The 27609-nt window shown below is 41.9% G+C and overlaps 1 protein-coding gene across 1 annotated transcript in view; it reads left to right on the top strand.

Moving 5' to 3' along the window:
• HHLA1 (HHLA1 neighbor of OC90) overlaps window positions 1–26694 on the top strand; it is a gene marked incomplete at both ends in the record, with an annotated part of 48955 nt that extends 22261 nt beyond the window's left edge. The window contains 8 exons of the mRNA XM_083360343.1: window positions 775–858; window positions 1565–1648; window positions 4619–4702; window positions 5291–5347; window positions 7551–7637; window positions 23475–23625; window positions 25407–25489; window positions 26651–26694. Of these exons, the coding sequence (XP_083216469.1) occupies window positions 775–858; window positions 1565–1648; window positions 4619–4702; window positions 5291–5347; window positions 7551–7637; window positions 23475–23625; window positions 25407–25489; window positions 26651–26694 (674 nt within the window). The remainder of the gene's footprint in view (window positions 1–774; window positions 859–1564; window positions 1649–4618; window positions 4703–5290; window positions 5348–7550; window positions 7638–23474; window positions 23626–25406; window positions 25490–26650) is intronic.
• Window positions 26695–27609: the final 915 nt, after the last annotated feature.

Here is a 27609-nt window from a genome sequence, read left to right as displayed (position 1 = left end):
CAAGGGGTGTCAAACTCAATTTCATTGAGGGCCACATCAGCATTGCGGTTGCCCTCAAGGGGCCGGGTGAGTGTGGCCTGGGTGGGCGTGGCCTACTGGGTGGGCGTGGCTAGAGTGCGTATGGCCTACTGGGTGGGCGTGGCCAGCTCTACATTGTTTGCATCAAGGGTGCCTATGGGGGCCTGGGCAGGAGTGGGACAGATCTGAGGGTCTCTGGGCCAGGGCCAAGGCAGTGGGGGCCGTTCCCTCACTCTTTCTAGGATGACTTCGTGGGCCACATGAAACCACTTTGCGGGCCGCATCCGGCCCCCGGGCCTTGTGTTTGACATGTCTGATGTAGACCAACTTCCAAATGAATGTAAAATAACTCTGTTATGTTTTGACATTTCAAAGTTAGAAATCTGATGGCATCACTAGGAACATGACAATATTTAAAGAATGCATGCACTGCACCTGCAAGCCCCATAAATGTTTATTTGCAAGCATTTTTGTGCTCCACATGTTTCCCTCAAATCTATTCCAGGTCTGAGTCCTATCTGTCAATTCTCCATCTCTTTCTGGGTTGCTGACATGGCAGTGTCTTTATTCTCCAGTCACCAGGGATTCCAGAGAATAAATTTTATCAGAACCTCGGGGAGTGAAATGTATTATGGATTCCCGTGGTGCCTAAATATTCACAAGTCATTTTAGTAACCATAAGAGGGATAGAAAATTAGTTTCTATGCGGCTGTTAATTATGAGCAGGGTGATTGTTTTTAAATTGTACTTCCACAGGAACTAAAGAATTCTTCTCTTTGCTGAGCATTGTATCTTACAGTTCATATGCCTTCCACAAAGTGTCCATTGTCCTCTACAACAGTAAGTTAGTGATAATTGGGACCTAATAGAGTTTTTGCTTCTTTGTGTGTTTGTTTATATCCTGTCTTTGTTAATTTTATAAGTAATTCAAAGTGGTAAAATACCTAATACTCCTTCCTCCTCCAATTATACCTATGACAACAAATCGGTGAAGCAAGTTGGGCTGGCTCAAAGTCACCCAGCTGGCTTTTATGTCTATGGTGGGACTAGAACTTTCAGTCTCCTAGTGATTGGCCCAAAGTCACCCAACTAGCTTTCATACCTAAGGTAGGACTAGAACTCATAGTCTCCTGGTGATTGGCCTAAAGTCACTCACCTGGCTTTCATACCTAAGTTAGGACTAGAACTCACCATCTCCTGGTGATTGGCCCAAAGTCACACACCTGGATTTCATACGTAAGGTAGGACTAGAACTCTCCATCTCCTGGTGATTGGCCCAAAGTCATCCAACTAGCTTTCATACTTAAAATGGGATTGTACCCTGATGATTGGCCCAAAGTCACCCAGTTGGCTTTCACGCCTAAGGCAGTACTAGAATCCACTGTCTCCTGTTGATTGGCTCACAGTCACCCAGCTAGCTTTTGTGCCTAAAGTGGGACTAGAATTCACAGTTTCCTGGTTTCTAATCCAACACCTTAACCAAACTGGCTCTCTTATTCTTTTGGTGGATAAGATTTTATGTTCCATAATATTTTTTTCTTTGCAGTATCCAGCTTAAGGAACATAGATCCTACCAAGTTCTCTACCCGGTACTGCTATTGCTTAAACAACAGGACTAATGACTTAACAGGCAAGTTATGGAATAGGAGAAGTTCAAAAGAGAGGTAATTTTTCAGTCTTTAGTTTCATACAGGCAATATATTGGCACTAAGAGGTGGAAAAGTAAAAAAAACCAAAACATTCTTCCTAATTGTTTCTTTTGTCTTATAACCTCAGTTAGGTGTTGGCATTTTTTGCTTGTTAAGAATAGAATAGATTCCTAATTGTTTCTTTTGTCTTATAACCTCAGTTAGGTGTTGGCATTTTTTGCTTGTTAAGAATAGAATAGATTTCCATAAACAATATATATCAACATTAAAGTTATTAGCATTTGATGAACTGAAGTCACTCGAAAATCACCATTACCATATTTTCTCCATACAAAACATATTTTCAAATGATCCCTTGGGGGGGGGGGAACTTGAAGCAATAATTTATTAGAAAATCTCATATGTCAGTATAGTAGTCCTACCCTGAGCTTAGGAGATCCGGTTCATAGCCTGCTATGAAAGAAATTAAAAAGAGAAAAAGTATGGTACAGCAGGAATTTACTCCCAACAAAGGAATGCCACATGTTTAAACAGCCTTGAAAACTTGAAACAGGTAGCAAGTTCTGAATCATGTAAATTAACCTTTGTGTTCAGTGATTCCACAACAGTTTATTTTCCAAGGTGAAAGTAGCAGGCTTAGTCCATAGGTCTTATGCAAACATGTTTATTGCAACTTGTCTTTTAGGTTCTTGAATCCACACTTTCATTGCTTTGACATTAGAAAGAAAACTGGAATTCTGAACTTGGATGTTTGCTTGCAGTAACTTAGCAACAACATTGTTGTTGTTGTTAGTTGCGAAGTCATGTCCGACCCATCGCGACCCCATGGACAATGTTCCTCCAGGCCTTCCTGTCCTCTACCATCTTCTGGAGTCCATTTAAGCTCACGCCTACTGCTTCAGTGTCTCCATCCAGTCACCTCATTCTCTGTCGCCCCCTTCTTCTCTTGCCCTCAATCTTTCCCAGCATTAGGCTCTTCTCCAGTGAGTCCTTCCTTCTCATTAGGTGGCCAAAGTATTTGAGTTTCAACTTCAGGATCTGGCCTTCTAAAGAGCAGTCAGGGTTGATCTCCTCTAGGACTGACCGATTTGATCGCCTTGCAGTCCAAGGGACTCGCAGGAGTCTTCTCCAGCACCATAGTTCAAAGGCCTCAATTCTTTGGCGCTCAGCCTTTCTCATGGTCCAACTTTCACAGCCATACATTGCAACTGGGAAAACCATGGCCTTGACTATACACACTTTTGTTGGCAGTGTGATGTCTCTGCTTTTTAGTATGGTAACATCGCAAGGCGATCAAACTGGTCAGTCCTAGAGGAGATCAACCCTGACTGCTCTTGAGAAGGCCAGATCCTGAAGCTAAAACTCAAATACTTTGGCCACCTAATGAGAATGAAGGACTCACTGGAGAAGAGCCTAATGCTGGGAAAGGTCGAGGGCAAGAGAAGAAGGGGACGACAGAGAATGAGGTGGTTGGATGGAGTCACTGAAGCAGTAGGCGTGAACTTAAATGGACTCCAGAAGATGGTAGAGGACAGGAAGGCCTGGAGGAACGTTGTCCATAGGGTTGCGATGAGTCGGACACGACTTCGCAGCTAACAACAACAACCAGGGCTTTTTTTCTAAAAAAAAAATGGTGCCGGAACTCAGAGGTGCTGTCACTGGGAGTGATGCTGGTGTCTGTAAGAACCCCCTCTTGCTACGGTGTTGCCGCCTGTCTTTTGAACCCCCTCCCCTGCAGCTTTGACCACAGGCCACGGGGATTCTGCTTCCCACAGCCGCCGTGGGGATTCCCCTCCCTGCAGTTGCCACGCCAAAGCCCATGCTGAGCCCCCAGCTGGAGCTGCTCTGAACCCCGACCCAGAGCTGTGTTCCTCATGGCAGCAATCTCTGGAGCTGAACAGCTGATGGCCTCCGGCACTGTCCCTGACACCAGCTGAAGACGCCCCAGCCATGGAGCGCTACATCGGGCCATCCAGTGTCTCCAGTGCCAAACAGCTGATGGCCTCTGGCCCTGGCACTTGTTCACTTACTGCCCTGTCACTTCCAAACACAGTAAGTGAGTGAGCAAGTGGGGTTTGGAAGCATTTAGAAGCGACGGGGCAGTGAGTGAATGAGCAAATGGCATTTGGAAGCATTTGGAAGCGTTTAGAAGCAACGGGGCAGTAAGTGAGTGTGTGAACGAGCAAATGGCATTTGGAAGCGATGGGGCAGTAAGTGAGCGAGTGAGCAAGAGGCCTTTGAAAGAGACAGAGTGGGGGAGAGACTGAACGAGGTGCCTTTGAAAGAGACGGAGGAGTGAGTGAGAGCGACTGGAGACTTTTGTGAGCAAAGTGTGAGTGAGTGGGGGGGGCTTTTGTGAGCGAAGGGTGAGAGAAAAAGCCCCCCAAAAAGGCTTTTTTTCTTGCAAAAAAAGGTGCCGGAATGCCGTTCTGAGAGTTCTATGAGAAAAAAAGCCCTGGTAACCACAAACACTGATGATATTACCTAGCTGGGTAATGAAATGTCTGCAAGCAAACAACCAAGAGCCTTGGTGGAGCAGTGGGCTAATGCCTCCTTAAGTAACACCAGCTGCCTGCAATTAGTGCAGGTTTGAGTCCCACCAGGCTCAAGGTTGACTCAGCCTTCCATCCTTCCGAGGTAGGTAAAATGAGGACCCAGATTGTGGGGGGCAATTAAGCTGACTTTGTAATAATGCCGCTTGGGGTGTGTGTGAAAGCCCTAATAAGCAGGCATATACATAGAATGAAGGCTACTGCTAAGTTTGTAAAGCCGCCCTGAGTCTTCGGAGAAGGGCGGGATATAAATGGAATTAAAATAAAAATTAAAATAAACATCCAAGTTCAGAGATCCCTCAAGAATTCCACCGTTCAACCCTGAGCTGTAGATATTGTCTTCTACGGGGAGAAAGGACAATATTGGGATGTCAAAATCTTTTCTCTTTATTTTCCTAGATTTTACAGCACTGCTGGTGGACATTGTGGGAAACTCCACCAGTTATCTTACTGAGATTTTCAAGTCAACTTCCATTGTGTCAGGTGAAAATTGTTGCTGTTGCTTTGGCTGGTTAATCTGATAACCCATTTATTCCATGCGACTAAATGAAGGAAATAAGGAAGAAGGGAATGTAGCTTAGGGAAGAACATTTGGCTGATGGGGTAAGAAGACCTCATCCCATCCCATCCATCTCTTAGCTCTCAGTTTCAATTTTAGTACAGTTTTTAATAATATTTTAATCTGTGTATTTTAATATAAGCTCCTTTGAATTCCAGGGAGAATGGCTTTCTACAATAGAATGAAGCCAGCATTTTATTTTTCAGTCCATAGCTCAATCCTTTAATTGTAGGAACCAATTGAAGAAAGCAATTTCAGACAAAATTTTCAAACAAAAACCCTAACCTTCCCCCCAGATAATTTCCTTTTACATTGAAGTAATTATAAGTATTTTTTTTTGATCCCTTGGCATTAGCAGCATTTTGATTTTAGAACCTCAGAGAGCTAAGGTTTTTCTTTTTAAGGTTTTGCTATTTCCTTCCCTATGTGAATTGAAAATTATCTTCTGTTCGGATTTTAGTTCCAGTTTAAAGAATCTTAAATAAATTAACGAAACAACTATTTTCTTTCAGTGAGCCAGAGCAATGATACAGATTGCATCTACATTTGCGTCATGTCAGGACGAATAGGTAAACCTGAAACTTTTCTTTGTTCAGGAATGTATTGCTAAGAGTTGAACCCCATATATATGTGTAGGTCTCTTCTTCTCCATCTCTCTCTCTTCCCCATCCCAGTTATGGACTCCACCATTTTACCTAAGGGCAGGAATTGCGTATGTCTAGTTTATTGAAAAGATACACTAGGGGTGATATGATAGCAGAGTTCGAATATCTCAGGGGCTGCCCCAAAGAAGAGGGAGCCAAGCTATTCTCCAAAAGCGCCTGTAGGCAAGACAAGAAGCAACGGATGGAGACTAATCAAGGAGAGAAGCAACCTAGAACTAAGGAGAAATTTCCTGACCATGAGAACAGTAAACCAGTGGAACAACCTGCCTCTGGGAGTGGTGAATGCTCCAACACTGGTGGTTTTTAAGAAGAGACTGGACAGCCATTTGTCTGAAATGGTATAGGGTTTCCTGTCTGAGCATGGGGTTGGACTAGAAGACCTCCAAGGTCCTTTCAATTCTGTTATTCTCTTAGCTCCAATTAAATACGTTTTTGAAAGCAGTGGCCTACTTTGCTCAACGTTGTGTTGTGCACCAATTACCTCCTTTCCTGGATAAAGAGGCCCTTGGCTCATTGACTCTCCCACTGATTGTCTCCCATTTGGACTATTGCAAAGAGGCTCCCTTTGAAAAAATATCCAGAAGCTTCACCTGGTACAGAATGCAGCTGCATGAGCAATCTTGGATGCTCCAAAGATGGCGCTTGTAACACCCTTGCTGCATAAGCTGCACTGTGTGCTAGTTTGCTTCCAGGTCCAGTTCAAGGTATTGGCAATGACCTTTAGAGCCCTACCTGGCATGGGCCTGTTGACCTGCAGAGCTCTCTTTGCCCCATTAGATCAACCTGTCCCATCCAGCCAGGGAGGGAAGGTATGCTGTGGATCCCATCAGTTAAAGGACTCCAACTGATAGGGCCCATGAAGAGAGCTTTCTCTGTCATCTGCCCCCATTCTGATAAATATTCTCAGAGGTGAGGTGGAACCCCATGATCCTGGTCTCTTGGAAATGCTTGAAGACGTGGCTCTGCTGGCTCACTTGCGGCCTACAGAGCAGCCTGAAGTCATGGGACTAGTTAGCATCCTGAAGCCCCTCCCCTGCCCTTTTAGGCTATTTTATTCTTGTTTTTAACTGTTTTGTGCTTATGTCTGTTTGTTCACCATCCACTCACTCTATGAGGGAGGTCTATCTATCTATCTATCTATCTATCTATCTATCTATCTATCTATCTATCTATCTATCTATCTATCATGTATTGGGCCTTGTTTTACTAAGTGTACCACTGGTTTTGAATGCTGGAAGGTTGATTAAGTAAGAAGCTGGCTAACGTCTCCCAGCTCCTCAGACAGCCCGTCTCCAGGGCTGCTATTGGCTGCCTCTAGGGCAGCAATAGGTTGCTTTAAACCTATTGGCCGCCACCTAGGGGCCAGGGTATAAATAGCTGCATTCACAGCCCTGTTTCCCAGTTCAGTTCCTGCTCTTCAATAAAAGCATGTTCCTGCCGGAACTCACTCGCCTCGTCTCTTCATTCAAGAAAAGAAGCCAGTACACAACTCACTCACTCACTCACTCACTCACTCACTCACTCACTCACTCACTCACTCACTCTATCTATCTATCTATCTATCTATCTATCTATCTATCTATCTATCTATCTATCTATCTATCATCCTCTATCCTCCCTCTAGATGTAGACCTAGATATATAGTAGATATACTGTAGAAGATAGATGTAGATATAGATATATATATTGTTAAATTCTGCAGAAGTAGTGATATTTTTTTGCTCTGGATTATGGGAGTCCACGTTTTGCAACCCTGCAAACAAGCTCAGGTTCCTGCTCAGTGTAGTGGTCTTCTCCTACCTTCTTTAGGGCTCCCTGTGCTTCCGGTTTCACCCCGCTTCTCCAGGTTGATTTTTCAGGTCTTCTTTTTGGCGAAGGGAGTCAGGGCAACCTAAGGTAGAGGTCCTCAGCCGGCCTCTTCAAGCATTTCTTGAATTCCTTCAAGCCTCTTTATTGATTCGATGTTGACATATAGGAAAGGAACATTCAAAAGGGGGAGCATGGGATGCTGTATATTTTATTGGTTTCTCCATGGCGCTAGATATAAGGGTCACTGAGCCAAAAGCAATGATGTCTTCCTCTCCCCACACTTTTTTTTTCTCCATAGGCAGAAATCTTACAGACCTATGGGAAGCCATAGAGAAGTCTCCTATAGTCAACTACACTTTTTCCGGTAACATATCAGATTTCTTGGGTGAGTATATGTGGCAGAAAGTAGTCTGGAGTTACGCAATGGAGGGGGCTTTTTCCCAGAGAGCAAAGGGACAACAGAACTTGGAGTATCTGGTGGGCAAGATCAGACCCTCCCTAGCAATTCAGAAACTTCTATAGTTATTGTTAGATGATTGCTTTAGTCTGGCAAGATTCTGTCTGTCAGCAAACAACTATAAAGCAGCTACTCAGAAGTAACTCCATGTGTCGCTCTCAATTCTTTGGGCCTAATATTATGTCCTGAATATGTTAATTCAGGAGAGAGAAATACTGGGCAATGAAAAGATGGATTAGAATAGTCCACAACTGCATATTCATTGGAGCCAGTTCTGACATGAGAGATACTGAAAGAGCAGACCCAGGTTACAGTTGTTGCATGCCATAAAAGATTATTACTTGCTGTCTTTTTTTTTGTAAACTACCAGGGATATACAAAATAATCTTTTATTTCTCAAAAGTTGAATAATTTGATCTCTATCTTTTAAAAAGTCCTTATATTAAAGTTTATTATCTGATAAAAACATAAAAAGAAACAAAAGAAAACTAAGAGAGGGAAAAACAAGGGTGCAGAAAGAAAGAAAGAAAGAAAGAAAGAAAGAAAGAAAGAAAGAAAGAAAGAAAGAAAGAAAGAAAGAAAGAAAGAATAGTGACCTGACTTTTTTCCAATGCAGTAGATTACAAAAAGAATTTAAACCTCAGCTTTACATAGTTTTACATTTCTCCACATTTCAGGCCATTTCTAGAAGAACAAAACCATTCTAATCATCAAAACCTAAAATCAAAGTTTAATTTTTTTTCCAGTTTGAGCAAAGAGTCCAGAAGCTCAGTATTTTCATTTTGGCCTCTGCATTTCACAGTTTGATTTGGGTGAAATATGCTCAGAATTTTACACAAAATTCTATATTCTTCCTTTTAGATAGAGAAATAAGAAAATGGAAAGAGGAATGAGGACAAGGAATAAGAACAAAAAGCAATAAACTTAGTACCACCCAGAAAATTAAAAATCTGGGCTAGACTTACCTAACTTTACAAAGATGATTTTCTGCAGCAAGTTCCTCTATTTTCTCCCAGATTTCTAGACGCTTTAATCACAAGTTCTTTGAGACTGATGGTCAGCTAGGTCCATATTTCATTCCTTGGTTTCCTCTTGAAGATCTGTTCATGTTTTAAAAGAACTTAGGTGGAATAGGAGGAGCTGAAAGAATGCGATTGTTATACACATGACGGAGGTACCCCAGTCCTCAGGAAATATATTGACAAGCTAGCTGGCATGTAAGCTGATTTGAATCAGCCAGCTGTAAATGCTAGGGTTTGCAGCCTCCATACTCACTGTAATGTATTGGGCCTTGTTTTACTGAGTGTAGGATGTGGGTTTGAATGTTGGAAGGTTGCTTAAGCAAGGAGCTGGCTAACGGCTCCCAGCTCCTCAGACAACCCGTCTCCAGCGCTGCCATTGGCTGCCTCTAGGGTGGCAATAGGTTGCTTTAAACCTATTGGCCGCCACCTAGAGGCCAGGGTATAAATAGCTACATTCGCAGCCCTGTTTCCCAGTTCAGTTCCTGTTCTCAATAAAAGCATGTTGCTGCCTGAACTCACTTGTCTTGTCAAGCAAAGGACCCAGTACACAACACTCACAACACGTCAACACTGCTCACATGCAGCCACTGTTTTTCCATATTCCATTTGGTAACAGCCATTAAGTTTTATCCCTCCCTCCCTCCTTCCCTCCCCCTCCCTCCCTCCCTCCATTTATCTATCATCTATCTCCCCCTTCCCCCCCTGATATATTTACACTTTTCAATAAAATCCAATCCCTATGATTTATGTGGTGATTTGTGGACTACGAATGTTCACAAGATTGCTGATCTAATGATGGTGGAAGTATGGGAAGACACTTCCTGGACACAAGCTAGTGAATCAACATTACATTTTGTTTGGGGGCTGAACTGTCTGCTTTTCAGTATTTTATCATATCAACATTTAGCCTATTGGGCATGTCAAGTGGTATCCCTAGAGATCTAATATCCACAAATAGCCTTTATATATAATCGTGGGCAGGACTTTTTTCCTCATAGAACGCTCAGAATGGAGTTCCGGCACCTTTTTTGGATGGAACCTTGTAGGGTAGGCAAGGCAGGTTGTATAACGTGTGAGTTCCGGCACCTTTTTCTTTTACAAAAAAAGCACTGATCGTGGGGAATCTCAAAGGCGCTTTTTCACAAGGCAACTGGACTTTCTTTTTTTCCCTTTGAAGACGTTTCACTTCTCATCCGAGAAGCTTCTTCAGCTCTGACTGGATGGTGGGGAATGGGTGGATTTTTATTCCTTGCAGACAGCTGGTCATTTGCATTCTTTTAGAGAGTCATTGATGCCACAGGTTTGTCTGTGTTGTCAGGGTCCCCTGGGTAGTGCAAATGGGTGTGGAGTTTCTTGGAACTGCTGGAAGGACCATGTTGTAGGCTGGAGATAGATGATTTCGTGTCCCTCCCCCCCCCCAGATGAGAGAGGGCTGTTCAATTTTGACAAAGATGGCCTCTTTGACCCCTCTTTCAAACCAGCGGTCCTCTCTGTCCAAAATGTGGACTTTGCAGTCTTCGAAAGAGCGACCTTTGTCTTTTAAATGCAGATGGACTGCTGAATCTAGTGCCAATGGGTTTGTTCTCCTATGTTGTGCCATATGTTTATGAAGTGGTTGTTTTGTTTCTCCAATGTACGGATATTCACATGAAGCTGAAACATATTCCACAAACAGTAAATATGTTTAACATCTTTCAGCTCCAAAGGTACCTAGCTGGCCACAGACCGATACCTTGAAAGAAGACCTGTTGTTGACAAAGCAGTCAAATTGGCCGAAGTCTGGAAAAGCAGAAGGATCCGAAGTTCCAGTGGTACAATCTTCCTGGTGGCCGAAGACCAATGCTTCCAAAGAATCTGGTCCTCCCTCTGCTGAAACAACCTTGACAAGGTCTTCTCCTGCTTCTATAGAAATCTACAGCACTTCATCGAGGTTTCTGCCAGCTCATAGTGAGTCTGCATAGGCTATATAGTTGTGTGGTATGAATAATTTCAACCAATCAGTTATAGACTCCTCAAACCATCCCTGGCTTCATACGGTGTAACACTTTCACGTTTATTTTAAGTGATTTTACTTGCTTAAGATAATTTTCATTCCAATCTTCCATTTTTCTAAGTCCTAGAACACATTCAGAATTGTGTATCAGTATATTGTGTGTGTGAAGACAACAGCCTAGAATTCAGGAGTCTCTAAGTTGTAGTCCTACCCTTTTAGCCCTAGGAGAGAGACCAGGACAAACCTCCTTCTGAACAAACTTGCCAAGAAAACTTGAGGGATTTGTCCACCGAGTCTCCAAGAGTTGGGCACGGTTGAACACAAGAAAAAAGATTGCAAGATCATTTCAAGTTTATAGAGTTTGTAGCTTGCACAAACTAGCATGAGCATGGATTAAAAATGGGTTTGGTTGTACGTGTGGTTTACTGGTCAAAATGTGCCAGAACTAACACAGGCTATACTTTATCTTAGTAAAAAGTAGTATGAGAACTCAGCCACTTTCAGGGTGGACAGCAGATCTGGCTATCTACGGGCCCATCTGATGAAGCCCATAGCTTGCAGAACATTGCATCTTGGAATGTAGAAGGAGTAAATGATAAAGTGTATGTACTGAACTGAAAGAAAAAGAGGAATTATCTTGCTGTGGAACTAAACAAAGGAGAGCTGTCATAGATCTGAATCAAGGTGGAGTCATTCTATGGAGCTGAACTAAAAAATATTGGCAGGGAACTGGAGGTGTATGTTTGATTGCAGTAGGACCATGCGTTCAAACCAATGAACCCTCTTCCCTCCCAAGAAAATTATCAAAAGACAAAAGCGCACCACATTTAATCTCCAGGAGCTGCAGACCTATTAAGGTAGACCATAAATGTTCCATAAAGCTCTGTTGATGTATGTTCTTTTCTTTTTTTTTTTCTCCAGCCCCAAGGATACCTTTACAAGCTAAGACCATCGTTGTGAAAGAGAATGAAGCAGTCCCTCAGCAGTTCACAATAGGGCAAAACTCTGCTACTTTTAAAAGTTCTCCGGGTCCTTCTACCCTGATCTCATCTCGGTTGCAGACAAATACTTCAACAGGATGGGACATTTCTCCCGCCCAACCATCTCTATCTTCAGCTCCTTTGATCCAGTCAGACTTTCTGTCTAAGACCCGGCCAGTACCAAGTGAGCATTCAAAGTCTGGAAATATCCAACATTTCAGCTCTCTTGTTCATTGCCAAGTTTCCCAAGCTTTTCTTTTCCCTATTGTTTTGGTACCTTTGTTGATCCCTGGCAACTGGCTGGATAAGTCCCTGAAAGTTTCTTGGCAACATTTTTGGAAGCAGTTTATCACTGCTTGCTTCCTTTTGTTGAAAGAGAGGGACTGGCCTAAGGTCAGCCCGCTAGCTTTCATACTTAATACCGGACTAGAACTCACAGTCTCTCAGTGAATGGTCCAAAGTTAGCCAGCTGGCTTCATCCCTAAGGTAGGATTAGAATTCCTGATCACCTTGTTTCTAGCCTGATGCCTTGACCACTACACCAGGGGTCTCCAACCCCCGGTCCATGGACCAGTACTGGGCCATTGCATGCCAGTAACCAGGATGCACAAACAAGCAAAGCCCCATCCGTGGGATGCAGGCAGCGCACAAAACCACACACCCTCCAGTCCGTGGAAAAACCTCTCTCCACGGAACCGGTCCCTGGTGCCCAAAAGGTTGGGGACTTCTGCACTACACCAAACTGCCTTTTTTCCCCCCATTTGGTTTAACTTCACCCATTCACCTTCCTTCCCAACCACTGCTAGTTTCTTTTTTTTTTACTATTCATATTTGCGATCCTGAACTTTTTGGGATCACACAATACATGGGACGATGTCACAGGGACAACCAAGCTTAGTTATTAGTTATAAACCAAGTTTAGTTATTTAGACATCTCTCAACTGAAAGGGCCCAACTCATGTAGATAAAAGTGGAGGAATTTTATTCCTTGAAAAACCTGGATATCAAATTAATCTCTTAATAATATATATGTTAACAGCAAACGCAGCATGAAGAAATGAATCCTAGACTATGCAAGTATACTTTCCTTTCAGCTAATTGCTGTTATTATTTTTTTTAGTAAAACTTTTAAACCCTTAAGAATATGTACAGAAAACGTTTTTAAGAGAGGCTTTACTTCATGCAAGCAGAAAATCATTTTAAGGTATCTAAGCTTAAGAACCACACGTTCTATTTAGTTCAAATTTCCCTCCTATTGTTACTAGTGTTCTAGAATTTAAATTTCATTTTGATTAATTGAGATTGGCTGGGAACAGACTAATGATTTTATTATTTAAAATTTTAGCAATGGGCGTTCCTTTTCCATTGGTTTCTCCATCTACAGAAGAAAAACCAGTCGCCTTGAAGACCCATCCTCCTTTTAGTAAGTTGCAACTGTTATGTGTCATATGCTGCAGTATTCTATCTGTCACACCTTAACAAAGGATATTTCAGAACTTGAGAAGGTGTAGAAAAGGACTATTCAAAGGGCCTTGGAAAACGTCTCTATGATCTTATTGCACCATTGAGGCCACACTTAGAATATTTTGTCCAATTCCAGCCATCATGATACAAAAAAAAAATGCTGCGGGTTTAGGACAACTTGTAATGGCCAACTCCATGGGACCACTTTCCATGGGCAACTTGCTGTGGGATAAGACTTACTCTACATTGAAGAAATGGTGGGATAGAAGCATTAAAGAAAGGATGCAGAAATGAATACAGAAATGAATTCAACAATCCATTAAACTGAATTGTTGAATTGTCCTGTGGTGAGTTGTCTCGCGGCGAGTTGGATGCAACGAATTGACCATGACAAAATGGCCATGGCGACTTGGCTGCCGTGAATTGGCTGAGGTAAGTTGGCCACATTCCAACCTAGAAAGAGTGCAGAGAAGAGCGGCAAAGTTGATTAAAAAGGGTCTGGAGACTGAATAGTATGATGAATAGTTGAGGAGTTAGCTATGTCTAGCCCAGGGGTCTTCAAACTTGGCCCTTTTATGACTCCCAAAATTCAACTCCCAAAATTCCTCAGCTAGGCATGCTGGCTGAGGAATTCTGGGAGTTGAAGTCCACAAGTCATAAAAGGGCCAAGTTTGAAGACCCCTGATATATAATATTATAATCTCATTGGCAGGGCAGGTTGTGTGAATCCTTGCAGGATGTGTCCTAGGAAAATGCTGGATGTGCCCTGTCTTCAAATACCCAGCATGCAAATGTCATGCTGACTGGGGAATTCTGGGAGTTGAAGTCCAGACTTCTTAAAAATTGCCAAGCTTCAGAAACCTAGTGCTTGACCCATAACTCTAGTCCTAGTGGGTACCTCCACTGTAACAGTGCAATTCACAATCCATCCTTGCTAATGTGTTGTCTTCTAATTCTCTTTTCAGTGACAGGAAACACACTCCTACCTGCCCTTGTGACACAAAGGCCTAACAGTGACAGCTTATCAAAGGTGAATTCTAGTAAGTATTTTTCTTTTGAGCTACCAAACACGACATACACCTGGAGGACTGTTATGCTTTGTTCCCACAGCCTCCATGCATGGAAATTCCATTTTGATGCAGAAAATAATTGCTACGGACATCCCAGCTGCTATTTTCACCACTCAAATTCCACATTTCATATTCATCCCTTTTGTCCTGAGCTTCGTGTTCATTCCTGCCTCTTCTTCTTTTGTTCCGAATCATCACGTGGGAATACTAAAAGCATTTCAATCTTCTAGTCCTTAAGCTTATTATCTGTGCCCCTGATATTGCTTTAAACCGGAGAGCTCTGCTTGTTTGAGATACGGCCTTGCTTTACTGCTTTTGAGCTGCAAAAGAAAAATGAAATTTTGCTCTCCGTGGATTATATCTTTTAGTTCAACCTGGCTCTGACTGCTAACCTGATTAACAGGACTTGAAGAAAGCAGACGGAAAACTTGCTGTAAAAGTTTGCAATCCCTTCCTTTAAAGGGCAAAAAATCATGCCTGGTCCATATTTTATTTCAGAAGCAGGGCCATTGGTGAAAGAAACAGAAGAACAAAGATAATATGCTAATATTGTAGGAGATTCACAAATGCTTACCTGAACATAAGACGCTCCTGTGCCAGTGTGTACCTCTGTTGTTCTAACAGGATATCTCTAGGAAAAAATGGGCAGGAGAAATTGCACAAACTTCAAGCAAAGTTTGAAGTATGTTCCCTGCATAGCAAGCTAGGATCTCAAGCTTAGGTTGAATTTAGTGGAATCGGCTGAATTCTCTGAACGGAAGAGGGGAGGCCAAAAGCTTGGGTGTCCGATTTATTGTATAATTGCATTCTTCAAACCCCTGACCCTATTAGCTCACATTCCCTTGAGGTTGTCTCTGCAAGTTTGGGCCCTTTAAAATGGATCTTTTGAGTAGCATTTTCTCCCGCTCATCTCTTGGTCACAAAAGCACCCGGTGTTGCCAACAAATCGCCAGTCTTAACTTGGAAGATTCTATTTCAAGCAACAAATTGACTTGCAAGCTGAGCCTTCGGCTGCTGGCTTTCCTTATTTTTACTTTTCTTGGAATGGGCACATTTCCATCAGCAATGGCAGATGGTCAAGTGCTGCAGCTATTTTGTCTGCTGGCACAAATGCAACAAATTTTAAAAAATATTGATTTATTAATTTATATCCCACCTTTATTATTTTTATAAATAGCTTGGGGAATGAGCGTACTCCTTCCTCATCCTATTTTCCTCACAACAACAACTCATGAGGTGAGGTGAGCTGAGACTGACTGACGCCCAAAGTCACCCAGCTGGCTTTCATGGCTAAGGCAGGACTAGAACTTACCATCTCCTGGTGATTGGCCCATATTCAGCCAACGGGCTTTCGTGACCAGCTGGCTTTCATGCCTAATGTGGGACTAGAACTCACAGTCACCTGGTGATTGGCCCAAGTCACCCAGCTGGCACCACCTTTTGCTGCTGTAACTGCAAACAAATGATGACTACTTGGTGATCAATTCCTTTCATGCCTAAGGCAGGACTACAACTCACAGTCTCCTGGGGATTGGCCCAAAGTCACCCAGCTGGCTTTCATGCCTAAGACAGGAGTAGAACTCACAGTCTCCTGGTGATTGGCTCAAAGTCACCCAGCTGGCTTTTTTGCCTAAGGCATGACTAGAACTCACAGTCTCCTGTTGATTGTTCCAAAGTCACTCAGCTGGCTTTCATGCCTACGGTGGGACTAGAACTCAGCATCTCCTGGTTTGTAGCCTGGTGCCTTAACATCTAGACCAAACTGAATCACTTGCTGGGAATGCTGACTCTCAACAAATGAATGGATCTTATCTCCCAGAATCCTGGCAAATGACCATGGCTCAATTAGAGAGTTCTGGGAATCCAAATTTACACGCTTGGAGGATATCGGGTTGAGGACGATTAGAGTACAGGTAGTTGACCAGTCACTTTGAAGTTAAAACAGACCTCCCCCAAAAGGTACTTATTGTTCTGTCCCAGCCTATGTGAGTCCTTGCTATGCTCACAAGGAGAAACCCCTCTTCCAACAAGCAGGCAGGAATGCCAAGAAAAACCAACTCCTTTACTCGATCCTCAACATGAACAGTTGCCTTTGGCAACCAGCACCTCCCACACCTCCCCTTTTATAATTCAGCCAAGGCATGGATTCCTAATGCCTTCTCCTTTGCCTTTGGAGCCACCCCATTGCATTCCTCTGTCCTACTCTCTTTTCTTGTCAGTGCTTTCGTGCATCCTGCATATTTCCCAGCTGTGCTTTATTACTGTCCAACTCAGACTCCCAGCACAGCTGTGTCTCAGCCTGAGTGCGAGTAGAGGGGCCAGGCTCCTTGTCAGACTGTAAGTCTTGGAGCTCCTCAGAGCCTTCCTCTGACTCTAATGTGACTCCAGGCCCCTCCTCTTCCTCTGATTCCTCAGACTCAGCTGCCGGATCCACTGGCTGGTGAGGAATCACAACACTTATGACTGATTTTTAATTTCTCACACCCTCTCCCCTGCCTATGGTTACACGGTTGCTTTTTGGCCTCTTGGCATTTGATTCGCATTTATGGCTGTTTGCAGCTTATAGTCATGTGAGATGTTTGACAATTTTTGCTGGTGTATTTGTGGTGTTTGCTTAATTTATTTATTTATTTATTTATTTAATTAAATTTTTATACCGCCCTTCTCCCGAAGGACTCAGGGCGTTGAATGACTCTGGAATTTTTTTAAACAACCATGGTGTTTGCTTCTTGACCACTACAAAATGGTAAAAATTGGCCACAAGATCATGGTGACCTGCTTAATGATTGCTCAGGGTTACAACTCTAATTCTGGCCTCAGATATGGTTATAAGATTATCTGCAACTGTCATGTCCTAGGACTGGCTGGTAGGCTGAATTCATAGTGTCATAGGTATTGCATAATATCTATGCAATTTAAAAAATCTGTAAGGTATGTTGATATAGATTATGAAGATTTAGGCTGAGGCGCAGGTCTGTCCTGCTTTAAGCACCCTGTGCTTCTTTTGCATTGAATGGACATCTTACAAATCATGCCTATGTGATTTTGTTAATTTTGCATGGATCCTATGGGATGTTTAAGGGGAGGTTGGAAAAGGAATGGTGGGCTGGATTTGGCAAGCTTATCAGAAAAAATAGGATCCAACCAACCATCCATAAGAGTTAAAGGGGCCTTAAAATAATTCAGAGCTGAATTTCTAAAGTGAAATTTGAGCAGTCTTCTGTTTAGCCTTGGGTTGATAAGAGTAAAAATCCATTTTTTCTGCCAGTACAATATAGGGAAGTTGTCTTTGAAAACATGGGACAATGTGAATCAGGGCTGTTAAGGTTACAGTAATATTCTAATTAGGGATGCAGTGGCTCAGTGGGTTAGGATGCTGAGGTTGTCGATCAGAAGGTTGGCAGTTTGGCAGGTCGAATCCCATGCATTTAAAACTATGCGTAAAAATGAAAAATATAGTAGAAAAGAGAAGGAACAAAATATAATATACCATTGTAGCAATGAACATTTGGAATTCTACATATAGTTATCTAAATATTACTCAGATAAATACATACATATACATATACACATACACACACACACTAAAATGGACACAGTGGCTCAGGACACTGAGCTTGTCAATCAAAAGGTCAGCAGTTTGGCAGGTTGAATCCCGAGTGCCACGTAGCAGAGTGAGTACCTGTTACTCGTCCCAGCATCTGCCAACCTAGCAGTTCGAAATCACGTAAAAATGCAAGTAGAAAAACAGGGACCACTATGGTGGGAAGGTAACAGCGTTCCGTGCGCCTTTGGCGTCTAGTCATGCCGGCCACATGACCACAGAGATGTCCTCGGACAAGTGCTGGCTCTTCGGCTTTGAAACAGAGATGAGCACCAGCCCCTAGAGTCGTAAATGACTAGCACGCATGTGCGGGGGAACCTTTACCTTTACCTTAATATTCTAATTGCCTAAAAATTAGCTCCACCAAGCTTAAAGGGCTTGTATAGGGGTTTATGAACAGAAGATATTATATTGCAAGGTTTAATTTGACTGGATTGTACCTATAATCCATGACTGGATTGCTGCATGATTTATAGAGTCAATGATTTATGTGATCTTTTATAGATTTATAGATCTTTTCTGTGGATAACTGGCTTGTGGAATAGACTGTATGGCCCACCTCCCTAAGAACAGAAGCAACAACTGGAGCAATTAGATTAATTCTCTCATATTGTCCTACTATTTGCTTTCAGTCTCAATAAGTAAGCATTTTGCAGGCCTTGGGTTTCATCCTGTTCTGTCCCAGTCTACATGAGTCCTTGTTATGCTCACAAGGAAAAACCCCTCTTCTAAGAAACAGGCATAAGAAAAAACCAACCCCTTTTATTCTCACAGACCTGAGTCAATGTCCAAGGCAAACAAACACAGTCCACAGAAACTCGATCCTCAACACGAACAGTTGCCTTTGGCAACCAGCACCTCCCACACCTTCCCTTTTATAATTCAGCCAAATTGTGGCTTCCTAATGCCTTCTCCTTTGCCCTTGGAGCCACCCCATTGCATTCCTCTGTCCTACTCGCTTCTCTTGTCTGCGCTCCCGTGCATCCTGGATTTGTCCCAACTGTGCTTCATCACTGCCCAACTCAGGCTCCCAGAACAGCTGTGTCTCAGCCTGAGTGTGAGTAGAGGGGCCAGGCTCCTCGTCTGACTAAGTCTTGGAGTTCTTCAGAGCCTTCCTCTGACTCTAGTCACTCCAGGCCCCTCCTCCTCATCTTATTCCTCAGACTCAGCTGCCGGATCCACTGGCTGGTGAGGAATCACAACACATCCTGCTCCCATTCCCTTCTTTGTGATTACTTGAAGCTCCTCGGAATTACAAGCCAACACCAAATACCAATCCTGTCTGCTTCGTTGATGGCCACTCCATGCCTGCATTGTGTCTGAGACCACCGTTCTGGAAGTACAACCTTTGATAGGAGTAAGGACACCCATCACTGTAAAAATCCAAAGACTGGAGATAGACATTTATTGCCCTCCTCCCCTGCCACATTTGGGATTTTACAGAATGTTCCAGTCCCAGAATTGAAAATGTCATTGGGGATCACTGAATCCAACTCTTTACTCAGTGCAAGCATCTAAATTGAAGCATCTCTGAATGATGTCAACCCATCCATTGTATGGAGTCCACCACCTCTTTTGATCATTGGTTACACTGTTGAACTGCCGTTAAAGCTAGGAAGCTTTTCTAACTGTCAATCAAACCTGTTTCCTGTAATTTAAATCTGATATGTGGTGTCTTGATCTTATCAGTTATGGTCAGCAAGGGATTGTGTGAGTTGCAACCCAAGACATATATACAGTAGAACATAAGGTTGCCTGCTCTTGACTTGGAAAATTAAATAGACCCTACAGATTCGGTGGATGCTACTTAAAAATAATAGCAAGTTCTCTATCACACATTTTGTTTAAAAGAAAGATTCAGACATACATACAGTAATGACATACATACAGTAATGAAAAGCAGTCCATGAAAACCAGCTTCAACCCAAAAGGTCAACTGTGAGGAAGTGATCTTAAAGAGTTGACTACAGGAAGAAAATCAGGGGATAACAAAAAAGAAAAAAGAGGGGCTTTCACTTCTGACTTTTGAAGATATTTCTCTGAGACTTCCACCAGGACTAAAAGGCTGGTCAAAACTGGGAGATGAAAGCAGGAATTGAGAAGTCTTCTTCTAGGTGCTTGGACTGGAATAGCAGGTATACATTTTCTTCTCAACAATTTCCTTGTTCATTTTGGCTTTCTTCCACTGAAGCATATAACTTGATCATTGCTGGCACATGACTTTTTAATTTTAAACAGGTGATGAGGGATGGAGAGCTGGAAGAGAATAAGGCCATTGTCTCTGGAATCGGCACAACCACGCCTGACCATCTCACCCCTGAAGTATGGGGAAATGATATATTTTTTTCTGCCTGGCTTCTGTTCAAGAATGTGACAGAAAATGGAGTGGCTTTGGGAGCAGGCATCTCCTCACCTACGGATAAAGCTGTCTATTTCTTTTTTTTGCCAGGAGAGATTCTTCTACAGGGTTGAGAGATGTTGAAGGCCCCACAAGATATTTCTTTGTTCTCCCCAGAGAGCCCCTAAGCTTCAGATCTTTTGTTGTGAATGAACCAAATCCCACCTTGAAAAGATAACAGTCCAATACAAAAGGTTTCACATTCATAATATTTTACTCATCATATTAAAAAAAGGAAATCTGTGTTTTTGTCATCATTTACATGGCATGGGTCCGGAATACCTCGGGGACCACCTGCTGCCAGCGTCGACTCCCCTCCGCCCCGTGCGTTCCCACAGAGAGGGCCTCCTCAGGGTGCCTCCAGTCAGAGAATGTCGGCTGGTGGCCCCCAGGGGGAGGGCCTTCTCTGTGGGCGCTCCGGCTTTGTGGAACCAGCTGCCGGTTGAGCTCCGGATGGCACCGGATCTCCGCTCCTTCCGGCGCGGGTTAAAGACCCATTTATTTGAACAAGCTGGCCTGGCCTGATGGGGAATCACTTAGGGTTTTTAATATTTATATATATTGTTATTGTTTTTATTGTGGGCAATAATTTAATTCTTTTTTAATTTTTGTACTTTTGTAGTTTTAAGATATGCCCTGTTCACCGCCCTGAGTCCTTCGGGAGAAGGGCAGTATAAAAATTTAATAATAAATAAATAATAAATAAAAAAATTTCCGGAACAACTGTCCTTCGTGTCTCTTCTGAGTATATGTCACCTGTATTGTAAGAACTACAGTTAGTCCTCATGATCAGAGTTGAGCCCAAAATTTCTGTGGCTAAACAAGACAGTTGTTAAGTGAGTTTTCTCCCATTTTACAATGCCACAGCTTTTAAATGAACCAGTCCAGTTGTTAAATTGGTCATATTTAAGTGAATCTGGCTTCTCATTGGCTTTGCTTGTCAGAGGGTCACAAAGGGTGATCACATGACCCTGGGACACTGCAGTTGTCATAAATAAGAGTCAGTTGTCAAGTGCCTGAATTTTGATCATGTGACCATGGGGGAATGCTGCAACCATCATATGTGTGAAAAATGGTCACAAGTCATGTTTTTCAGTGTCATTTTAACTTCAAACGGTTGTAAGCCAAGGACTACCTGAACAGGCAAATTGTATTTGTGATTAAAAAAAAGAAAACAATAAATTGCTTGTGTTACTGAATGTTTTAAATAGGACATTTGCAATAGGAGAAAGTGGAAGTTGTAGATATCTGTTTGCTTTAAGAGAAGGAGTGACCAAACCTTACATTTTGGGTTTAGCTTCTGTTGAAAGAAAAATCTTCATCAGGGTCCAGTCCAAGCTAGCGATAAACAAAATGGAGGCTGTTTGGAAAGAAGGTTCTTTATGAAGTTGCCAGAAACTTCAGTGACAGCAGCTTTTTTCTAGGGTGGCTGACCACATGGAGCTGGGAGTGGTGGGTTTTTATACCTTCTTGGGCTTTTGTGTTTGGAGTTGTTCGTGTTCCTGTGGCATGAACTTTGACCTGAGATTCAGTGTGCCCTTTTTGTATTCTGATGGGGTGGGTTAACCCTATTATGTCCTAAAGATCATGTCCTGCTTCTCTGGGGCTGTGTTGGATTTTTGGGTGAGGGGTTGGTGGTTCTAGGGGTCTTTGTCTTTCTAATCCTATCAGCTCCAAGCTTCCTGGCTCCAGTCTTTCTGAAAAGATTATCAAATCTGCATTTCTACAAAGTTGGTTTCTGCTTGGGACAGAGAGACTTGGATGGTGGTTTCCGCCTAAGATTTTCTCCATTACTTCTTTGAGGAAATATATTCTGCCTTTTTAATATCCCCCAAAATATTTCTTTCTCTCTGTGTGTGTGCTGTCTTCCTACACTTCCTACCTGTAGTTTGGACTGTAGTTTCCAATGCACACTTTGATACATTGCTCAATTAAACATAAAGGAAAAGTTTATGTTTTTGATTTACTCAGAGTTCAGTTCACTCCCCGTTTAATTTTTGCAACAACTCTCTTAAGATAAGTTCATCCAAGGAGTGACAATCTGACCAAGGTCACACTGTTTGTTCTGTAGCAGACCTGAAATCCTTCTAGCCCCTTCCCTTGATAGCTTGTCAAGTACTGTACATGATTCTTTGTCTTGAATTTGTTTTTCCTCTTCTGGTGTAATTAAATGCCATTTTGTATTAACTTCACGGCTGCTTCTGATAGCTCAGGCATATGTCATCAGGCCTTCATTACATGGGGGGGGGGCACTTCCCCACCTCTCTGATCATGTAACCCATTCAAAGTCATGAAGAATGCTAAGCACGATCCTGGGGGAATCAAATCCCAAGAGAAAAAGTTGAGTTTTGATAAGGCTCCTCTTCCAGGAGCAGAGAGAGAGAAGATGTGAGATTGGAGGAAGGTTCGGATACTTCCTACCTTTAAGGAGACATTATTTGGGTTACTGAGAAAGATCAGTTAGCTTACAAAGCTGATGAGAACTTGGGCTGCCATATGTTGCATGTTAATTTGGGAATCCCAAATGTGCTTTTTCAAAACTCCACTGGACTTTCTTCTTTTTGCTAGGAGGCATTTCGCTTCTTAACCAAGAAGCATCTTCAGTTCTGACTGAATAGTGGAGAATGGAAGGATTTATATTTCTTTGCCATCGTCTGGTTGTTAGCACTCTTTCTGAGAGTAATTGAGACCACTTGGAGGTTTATTTGTGCCCTCAGGGTCACCTGAATAGTGCAAATGGGAACTTAGAATCTCCATAGACATTAATTTGGAAGGAAACCCCAAGTAGTTTAAGGGAACTTATTTATTTATGAAACTTAAGAGGAAAGTGGGTTGAACTAAATGTATGAGGAAAGTGCTTCTAAAGAGCAACCACTGCCATAAATGATGATTTTTTAATATATATATATATTTAAAATGAGTTTGGAATGAATGAAGAAACCACATTTCTTCTCTGAGGTCCCACAGAATCCATAATGGAGCAATTTTACAACTTACAGTAGTCCCAGAAATCTTCACTCAGATGTTACATAAGAAGGTGAGCTCCCAGAATGGTTGTGTGTTGTGGTGTCGGCAACTTAAAACAAAACTCCAGAACATTGATTTTCTCTGTGCAAAAACATGTTCTTTCTTTAAATAAAAGTACTCAGATGTGCCAACAAATGTCTTATTCCACAACAGCAAAATGTCCATCCCATGGACTACTTTGGGATTACATCCTTTTTTCCCCTCTAGAATGCACACAGGTCATCAAAAAAGGCAATTTGGTGACTGTGCCACCCCTCACAGTTCAAAAGCTGAATCCTTGCGTTATGGAGCTGTGCAAGTTTTATCAGCGGTGCTTCTGTACCAGAGACCGGAGCTACTCAAGGGATCACGCTATGAGGTAAATTTAAAAATGGTCTCATCTAAGTTCTTAGTCAGGAATCTAGATATTACGAGTTGTGCAAATTCTCACAAGGGACCTTTGTTTTGGTGAAGAGTTGAAGGAGATACTCCTTCCAAGTTGATGCTTGAAGCAAGAGAGCTCCATGCTTTTTAGAAGAAAATCAATCCCCCATGTTAGTTTCTGGATCTTTATAGTCTGTCCTAAACTCTACTTCCTCCATCTTTTCTTATCAAGCTTTGGTGAGATTGCCACAAAACATGTCTTTTTCTAGCAGCAAGCTTTGGCTATCACCACTGGACATAAACCTTCTCTTGCATGTTTTCACCCTGAGTCATCAGGAAACTTCTAGCACCTTCTAGAAAACCATGGTTTTCCAAACTACACCAGTGAGGCCAGGCTTATGTCACTTCGGTAATGGTGGATAATACCATGAAGATACCAGAAGTCACTGAGGAAGAAATGGCCCAAAGATGGTTCTGCAAAGGAAAATCCATCCTTCTGTTGAACCTCCACTACCTCAAACAGGCTCACAGCATATGAGGGAAGGAATTTAAGAATGTTTCCTTGAGATTATATTGAAATTTCTAGGTAAATCGTAAGATATTTTGGCACCTGAAATTCTGAGTGTAGAAACCTGAGGAATAGGACCAGAACACCAGCTGCATTTGGCAACTTGAGATTTGATTTTATGAGCTTAATACCATGAAAAGGCATCTTGTCAGATTTGATGAATGGGCATTAATAGAACAAAAGTGATTCCAGGTTAATAAGTAAAAATCAAGCTTCCTCAGCTTGACAGAACCAGGAAGATCAGGCAATTTCTTTGATCTGTTCAGACAGTATGGTTTGCAACACAGTCCAAGTAAAACCATTAAGAATTAATAACAAAGCCATAAAATATATGAAGACAACCCAGTCTACCATCCATACTATCAGCTGATAAGAACAGAATGTTATGATTGTGCAAAGAAGAAACAGCAAATACTCTATTCTATTCTATTCTGTTCTGTTCTGTTCTGTTCTGTTCTGTTCTGTTCTGTTCTGTTCTGTTCTTTCCAGCTCTATTCTGATTGATTGTTCTCTGCTACCTAATATGTCTTCTGTCAGCTATATTCTGTGTGCAGCAATCAGACACCTTGGTTCATGTGTGAGAGAGATTTACAGAGGAGAAGCAACTGTTGACGGTTGTTGTCTACTCTCCTTATTTCCCATTTGAATACACAGCTAATTCTTAGCCTGGGAGAAAGATAACTAAATTTTGTTGCAGGGAGCTGTAAGATTAATGACCCCATTGGTTATTTTCTTCCTGGGCTTTTTTTTTTTCTTTTTTTGGTCTTTTCAGGGAGTGCAAAACAGCTAGATTTCTAAATCCAATCCTTGGTTCTGAATTTATCACCCAATAAATTTATTGTGACCTTAGCAAGGAATTAGCATATCGGCTTTCATCTCAGAAGCATAGGAGAAATAACAAGACCTCAGAGAGAATACAGGAAAAATAAAAGGAACTTCTGTTCAAATAAAATCTATTGCGGAGTTAAAAGCAAAGGAAGAGTTGGAGCTGTGGTTTCAGTAGCCTTGGAGTAAGAATTGATTTGCAGAAGTCCTTAAGATGTTGTATTTCTGTACTATATTTCAGCAATGAAAGCAATGTTACACTCATGTTTGGAAGCCAAGTATGTTTGTTACTTTAGTCACAGACATCAGCTAAGGATTTCAATCCAAGAATACACAATTCAAAACACATCCTATTCATCTTTTGATTTCGTTTCGCATTTTAGGTACTGCGTTGAAAACTATCCATGGTTCTTTAAAAATGCAGGATTTATTTGCGAAAAGGTCAAGAGATCAACTTATTCTAAGAGTAAGTAAACATTCCCATCTAGTCTATTTCAGTGGGATTTTGCTCAATGCCCATTGGGGTTCAACGTGTCTTGGGTAGGATGGCACCATAATAGCACATCCTCCTAAGAACTCTACTAACGGGGTTACAGCAATAAACTATCCCAGACTTTTCTTTAGTTTTGTAACTTTCCACCAGCAGGTTTTGGCAGAAGAATGGGGAAATGGGAAGAGAGGGAAACCAATCCTAGTTTCCCTGATGGTTGTTTATGAGTGACTTGGCCCCTTTACTGCACTTTTGACATGTTCAAATCGTTGAAGTTATTTTGTAGAGAGAGAAGGTGGAGACCCACAATAGATCCAGGGAACTATGAAAGTTCACTAAGTCTGCGGGACCCTTGGTGCTCTTTCAGCTTGTTTTCTTGCAGACCTTTCATTACCCAACTAGGTAATATCACCAGTGTTAAGGGAGAGTGGGATTTGTTCTCTCTTTACATATCAGTGACTTGTTCTGTCAGCGTTGGTGGGAGCGCTCTTGGTAGTTCCTTAATTAGGTTGTTATTTATTGTTGGATTGTTTGTCTGAGTTGGTAGCTCTTTCATTGGGGTGTTGTTTACTGCTTGATTGTTTTTCTGGAATTAATCCTGATGTTAATCTCTACCTATCTGGGTGTTGATTGCTGGTGTTTTGGTCTTTTGTTTAGATTTTTAAAAAATTGTCTTTTTTGAATGGTATGTAGCTGTTGTTTATCTCTATTTGCCTTTCGATTGCTGATTCGTCTAAGTGTCAGGCTTCAAGAAATTCTCTATATTTTTGCACCTAGCTTGGTCTAGGATGCTTAGAGTTTCCCCTTTGAAATTATGATTAACTCTGTCCATGTTTGGTGCAATTAAGGAGTTTTCAAGAAACAAACAATCCAATAGTAAACAGCATCCTAATCACTGTCCAAGAACATTCCCACCAACATTGATAGGGCAAACTATATATATAAACAGAACGAACACCACTCCCTTCTAACACTGATGATGTTACCTAGCTGGGTAATGAAACATCTACAAGAAAACCACCAAGCTCAGTCAGCACCAAGGAACCTGATTCAACCCTAGCAACAAATATTCCCTTCTGTCTAAATATGAATTTCTTTCTCTGCATTGAATTGACCCTTTTTCTTTTTTTTTTCTAGCATTGAAACAGAAGTGCCTTAAATCTATTTGTAAATCCATCTGATTCTCCAAGAGAAATTGTTGAGCACAAGAAAACATGGGAGAAATCCATAGGTTTATTCCATTATCCAGTGCAAGAAACCACACACACACACACACACACACACACACACACACACACACACACTCTAGTAACAGAAGAGGAAGAAGAGGATTTTCCTTGGATGGCAGGATCTTCTTGATTGCACACCGATTGAACAAAAAGTTAATAATGAATAGAACGTGACATCCACAACGAGAACCTTCCCTTAAATGAAAAGTTGTAATAATTATGGTTATGTTTCCTAAAGATTGTCCCCTAGTTTGTTAGTGAATGTAAATCAGTGGATTCTTAAGTGTTTGAAACATCAGTGAACCAAATTTGAATTAAAATGTAAGAATGACATACAATTGCATTTTGCAGTTCTGTCTTCACTTAAAAAAGAAATACGTAACAAGATTACTTTGTCTTACTTCGGGATGTCAAAGGTCAATTTAAGGTTTTTTCTTATTGATGAGTAAACCAGTTTCACCCTTCATCTTTACAGATCTACAGGACGGGTTGGTTTTATAAGCTTGGAATGTAAATGCTCGCCAGAAGGCTTTCCACACTGAAAGATGCTTAGATGCTTAGATACACCTTTTGGCCTTTTCATAACCAAAGTGAAAGGGAAATCTTGCACTTTATAAGGTTTTACAGGTAGTCCTCGACTTACATCAGTTCATTTAGTGACCATTCAAAGTTACAAAAGCACTAAAAAAAGTAAGTTACAATCGTTTTTCACATTTTTTGACAGTTACTGCATCCCCATGGTCACATGATCAACATTTCAGATGCTTGGCAACTGACTCATATTTATGACGGTTGCAGTATCCCGGGGTGATGTGATCCCCTTTTGTGACCTTCTGACCAGCAAGGTCAATGGGGGAGCCAGGTTCA

The sequence above is a fragment of the Vipera ursinii genome (assembly GCF_947247035.1).
Source record: "Vipera ursinii genome assembly, chromosome: 3".
Classification (NCBI taxonomy): Eukaryota; Metazoa; Chordata; class Lepidosauria; order Squamata; family Viperidae; genus Vipera; species Vipera ursinii.
Note: the sequence above shows the minus strand (reverse complement) of the source record. Positions and strands in the feature narration are given on the sequence as shown.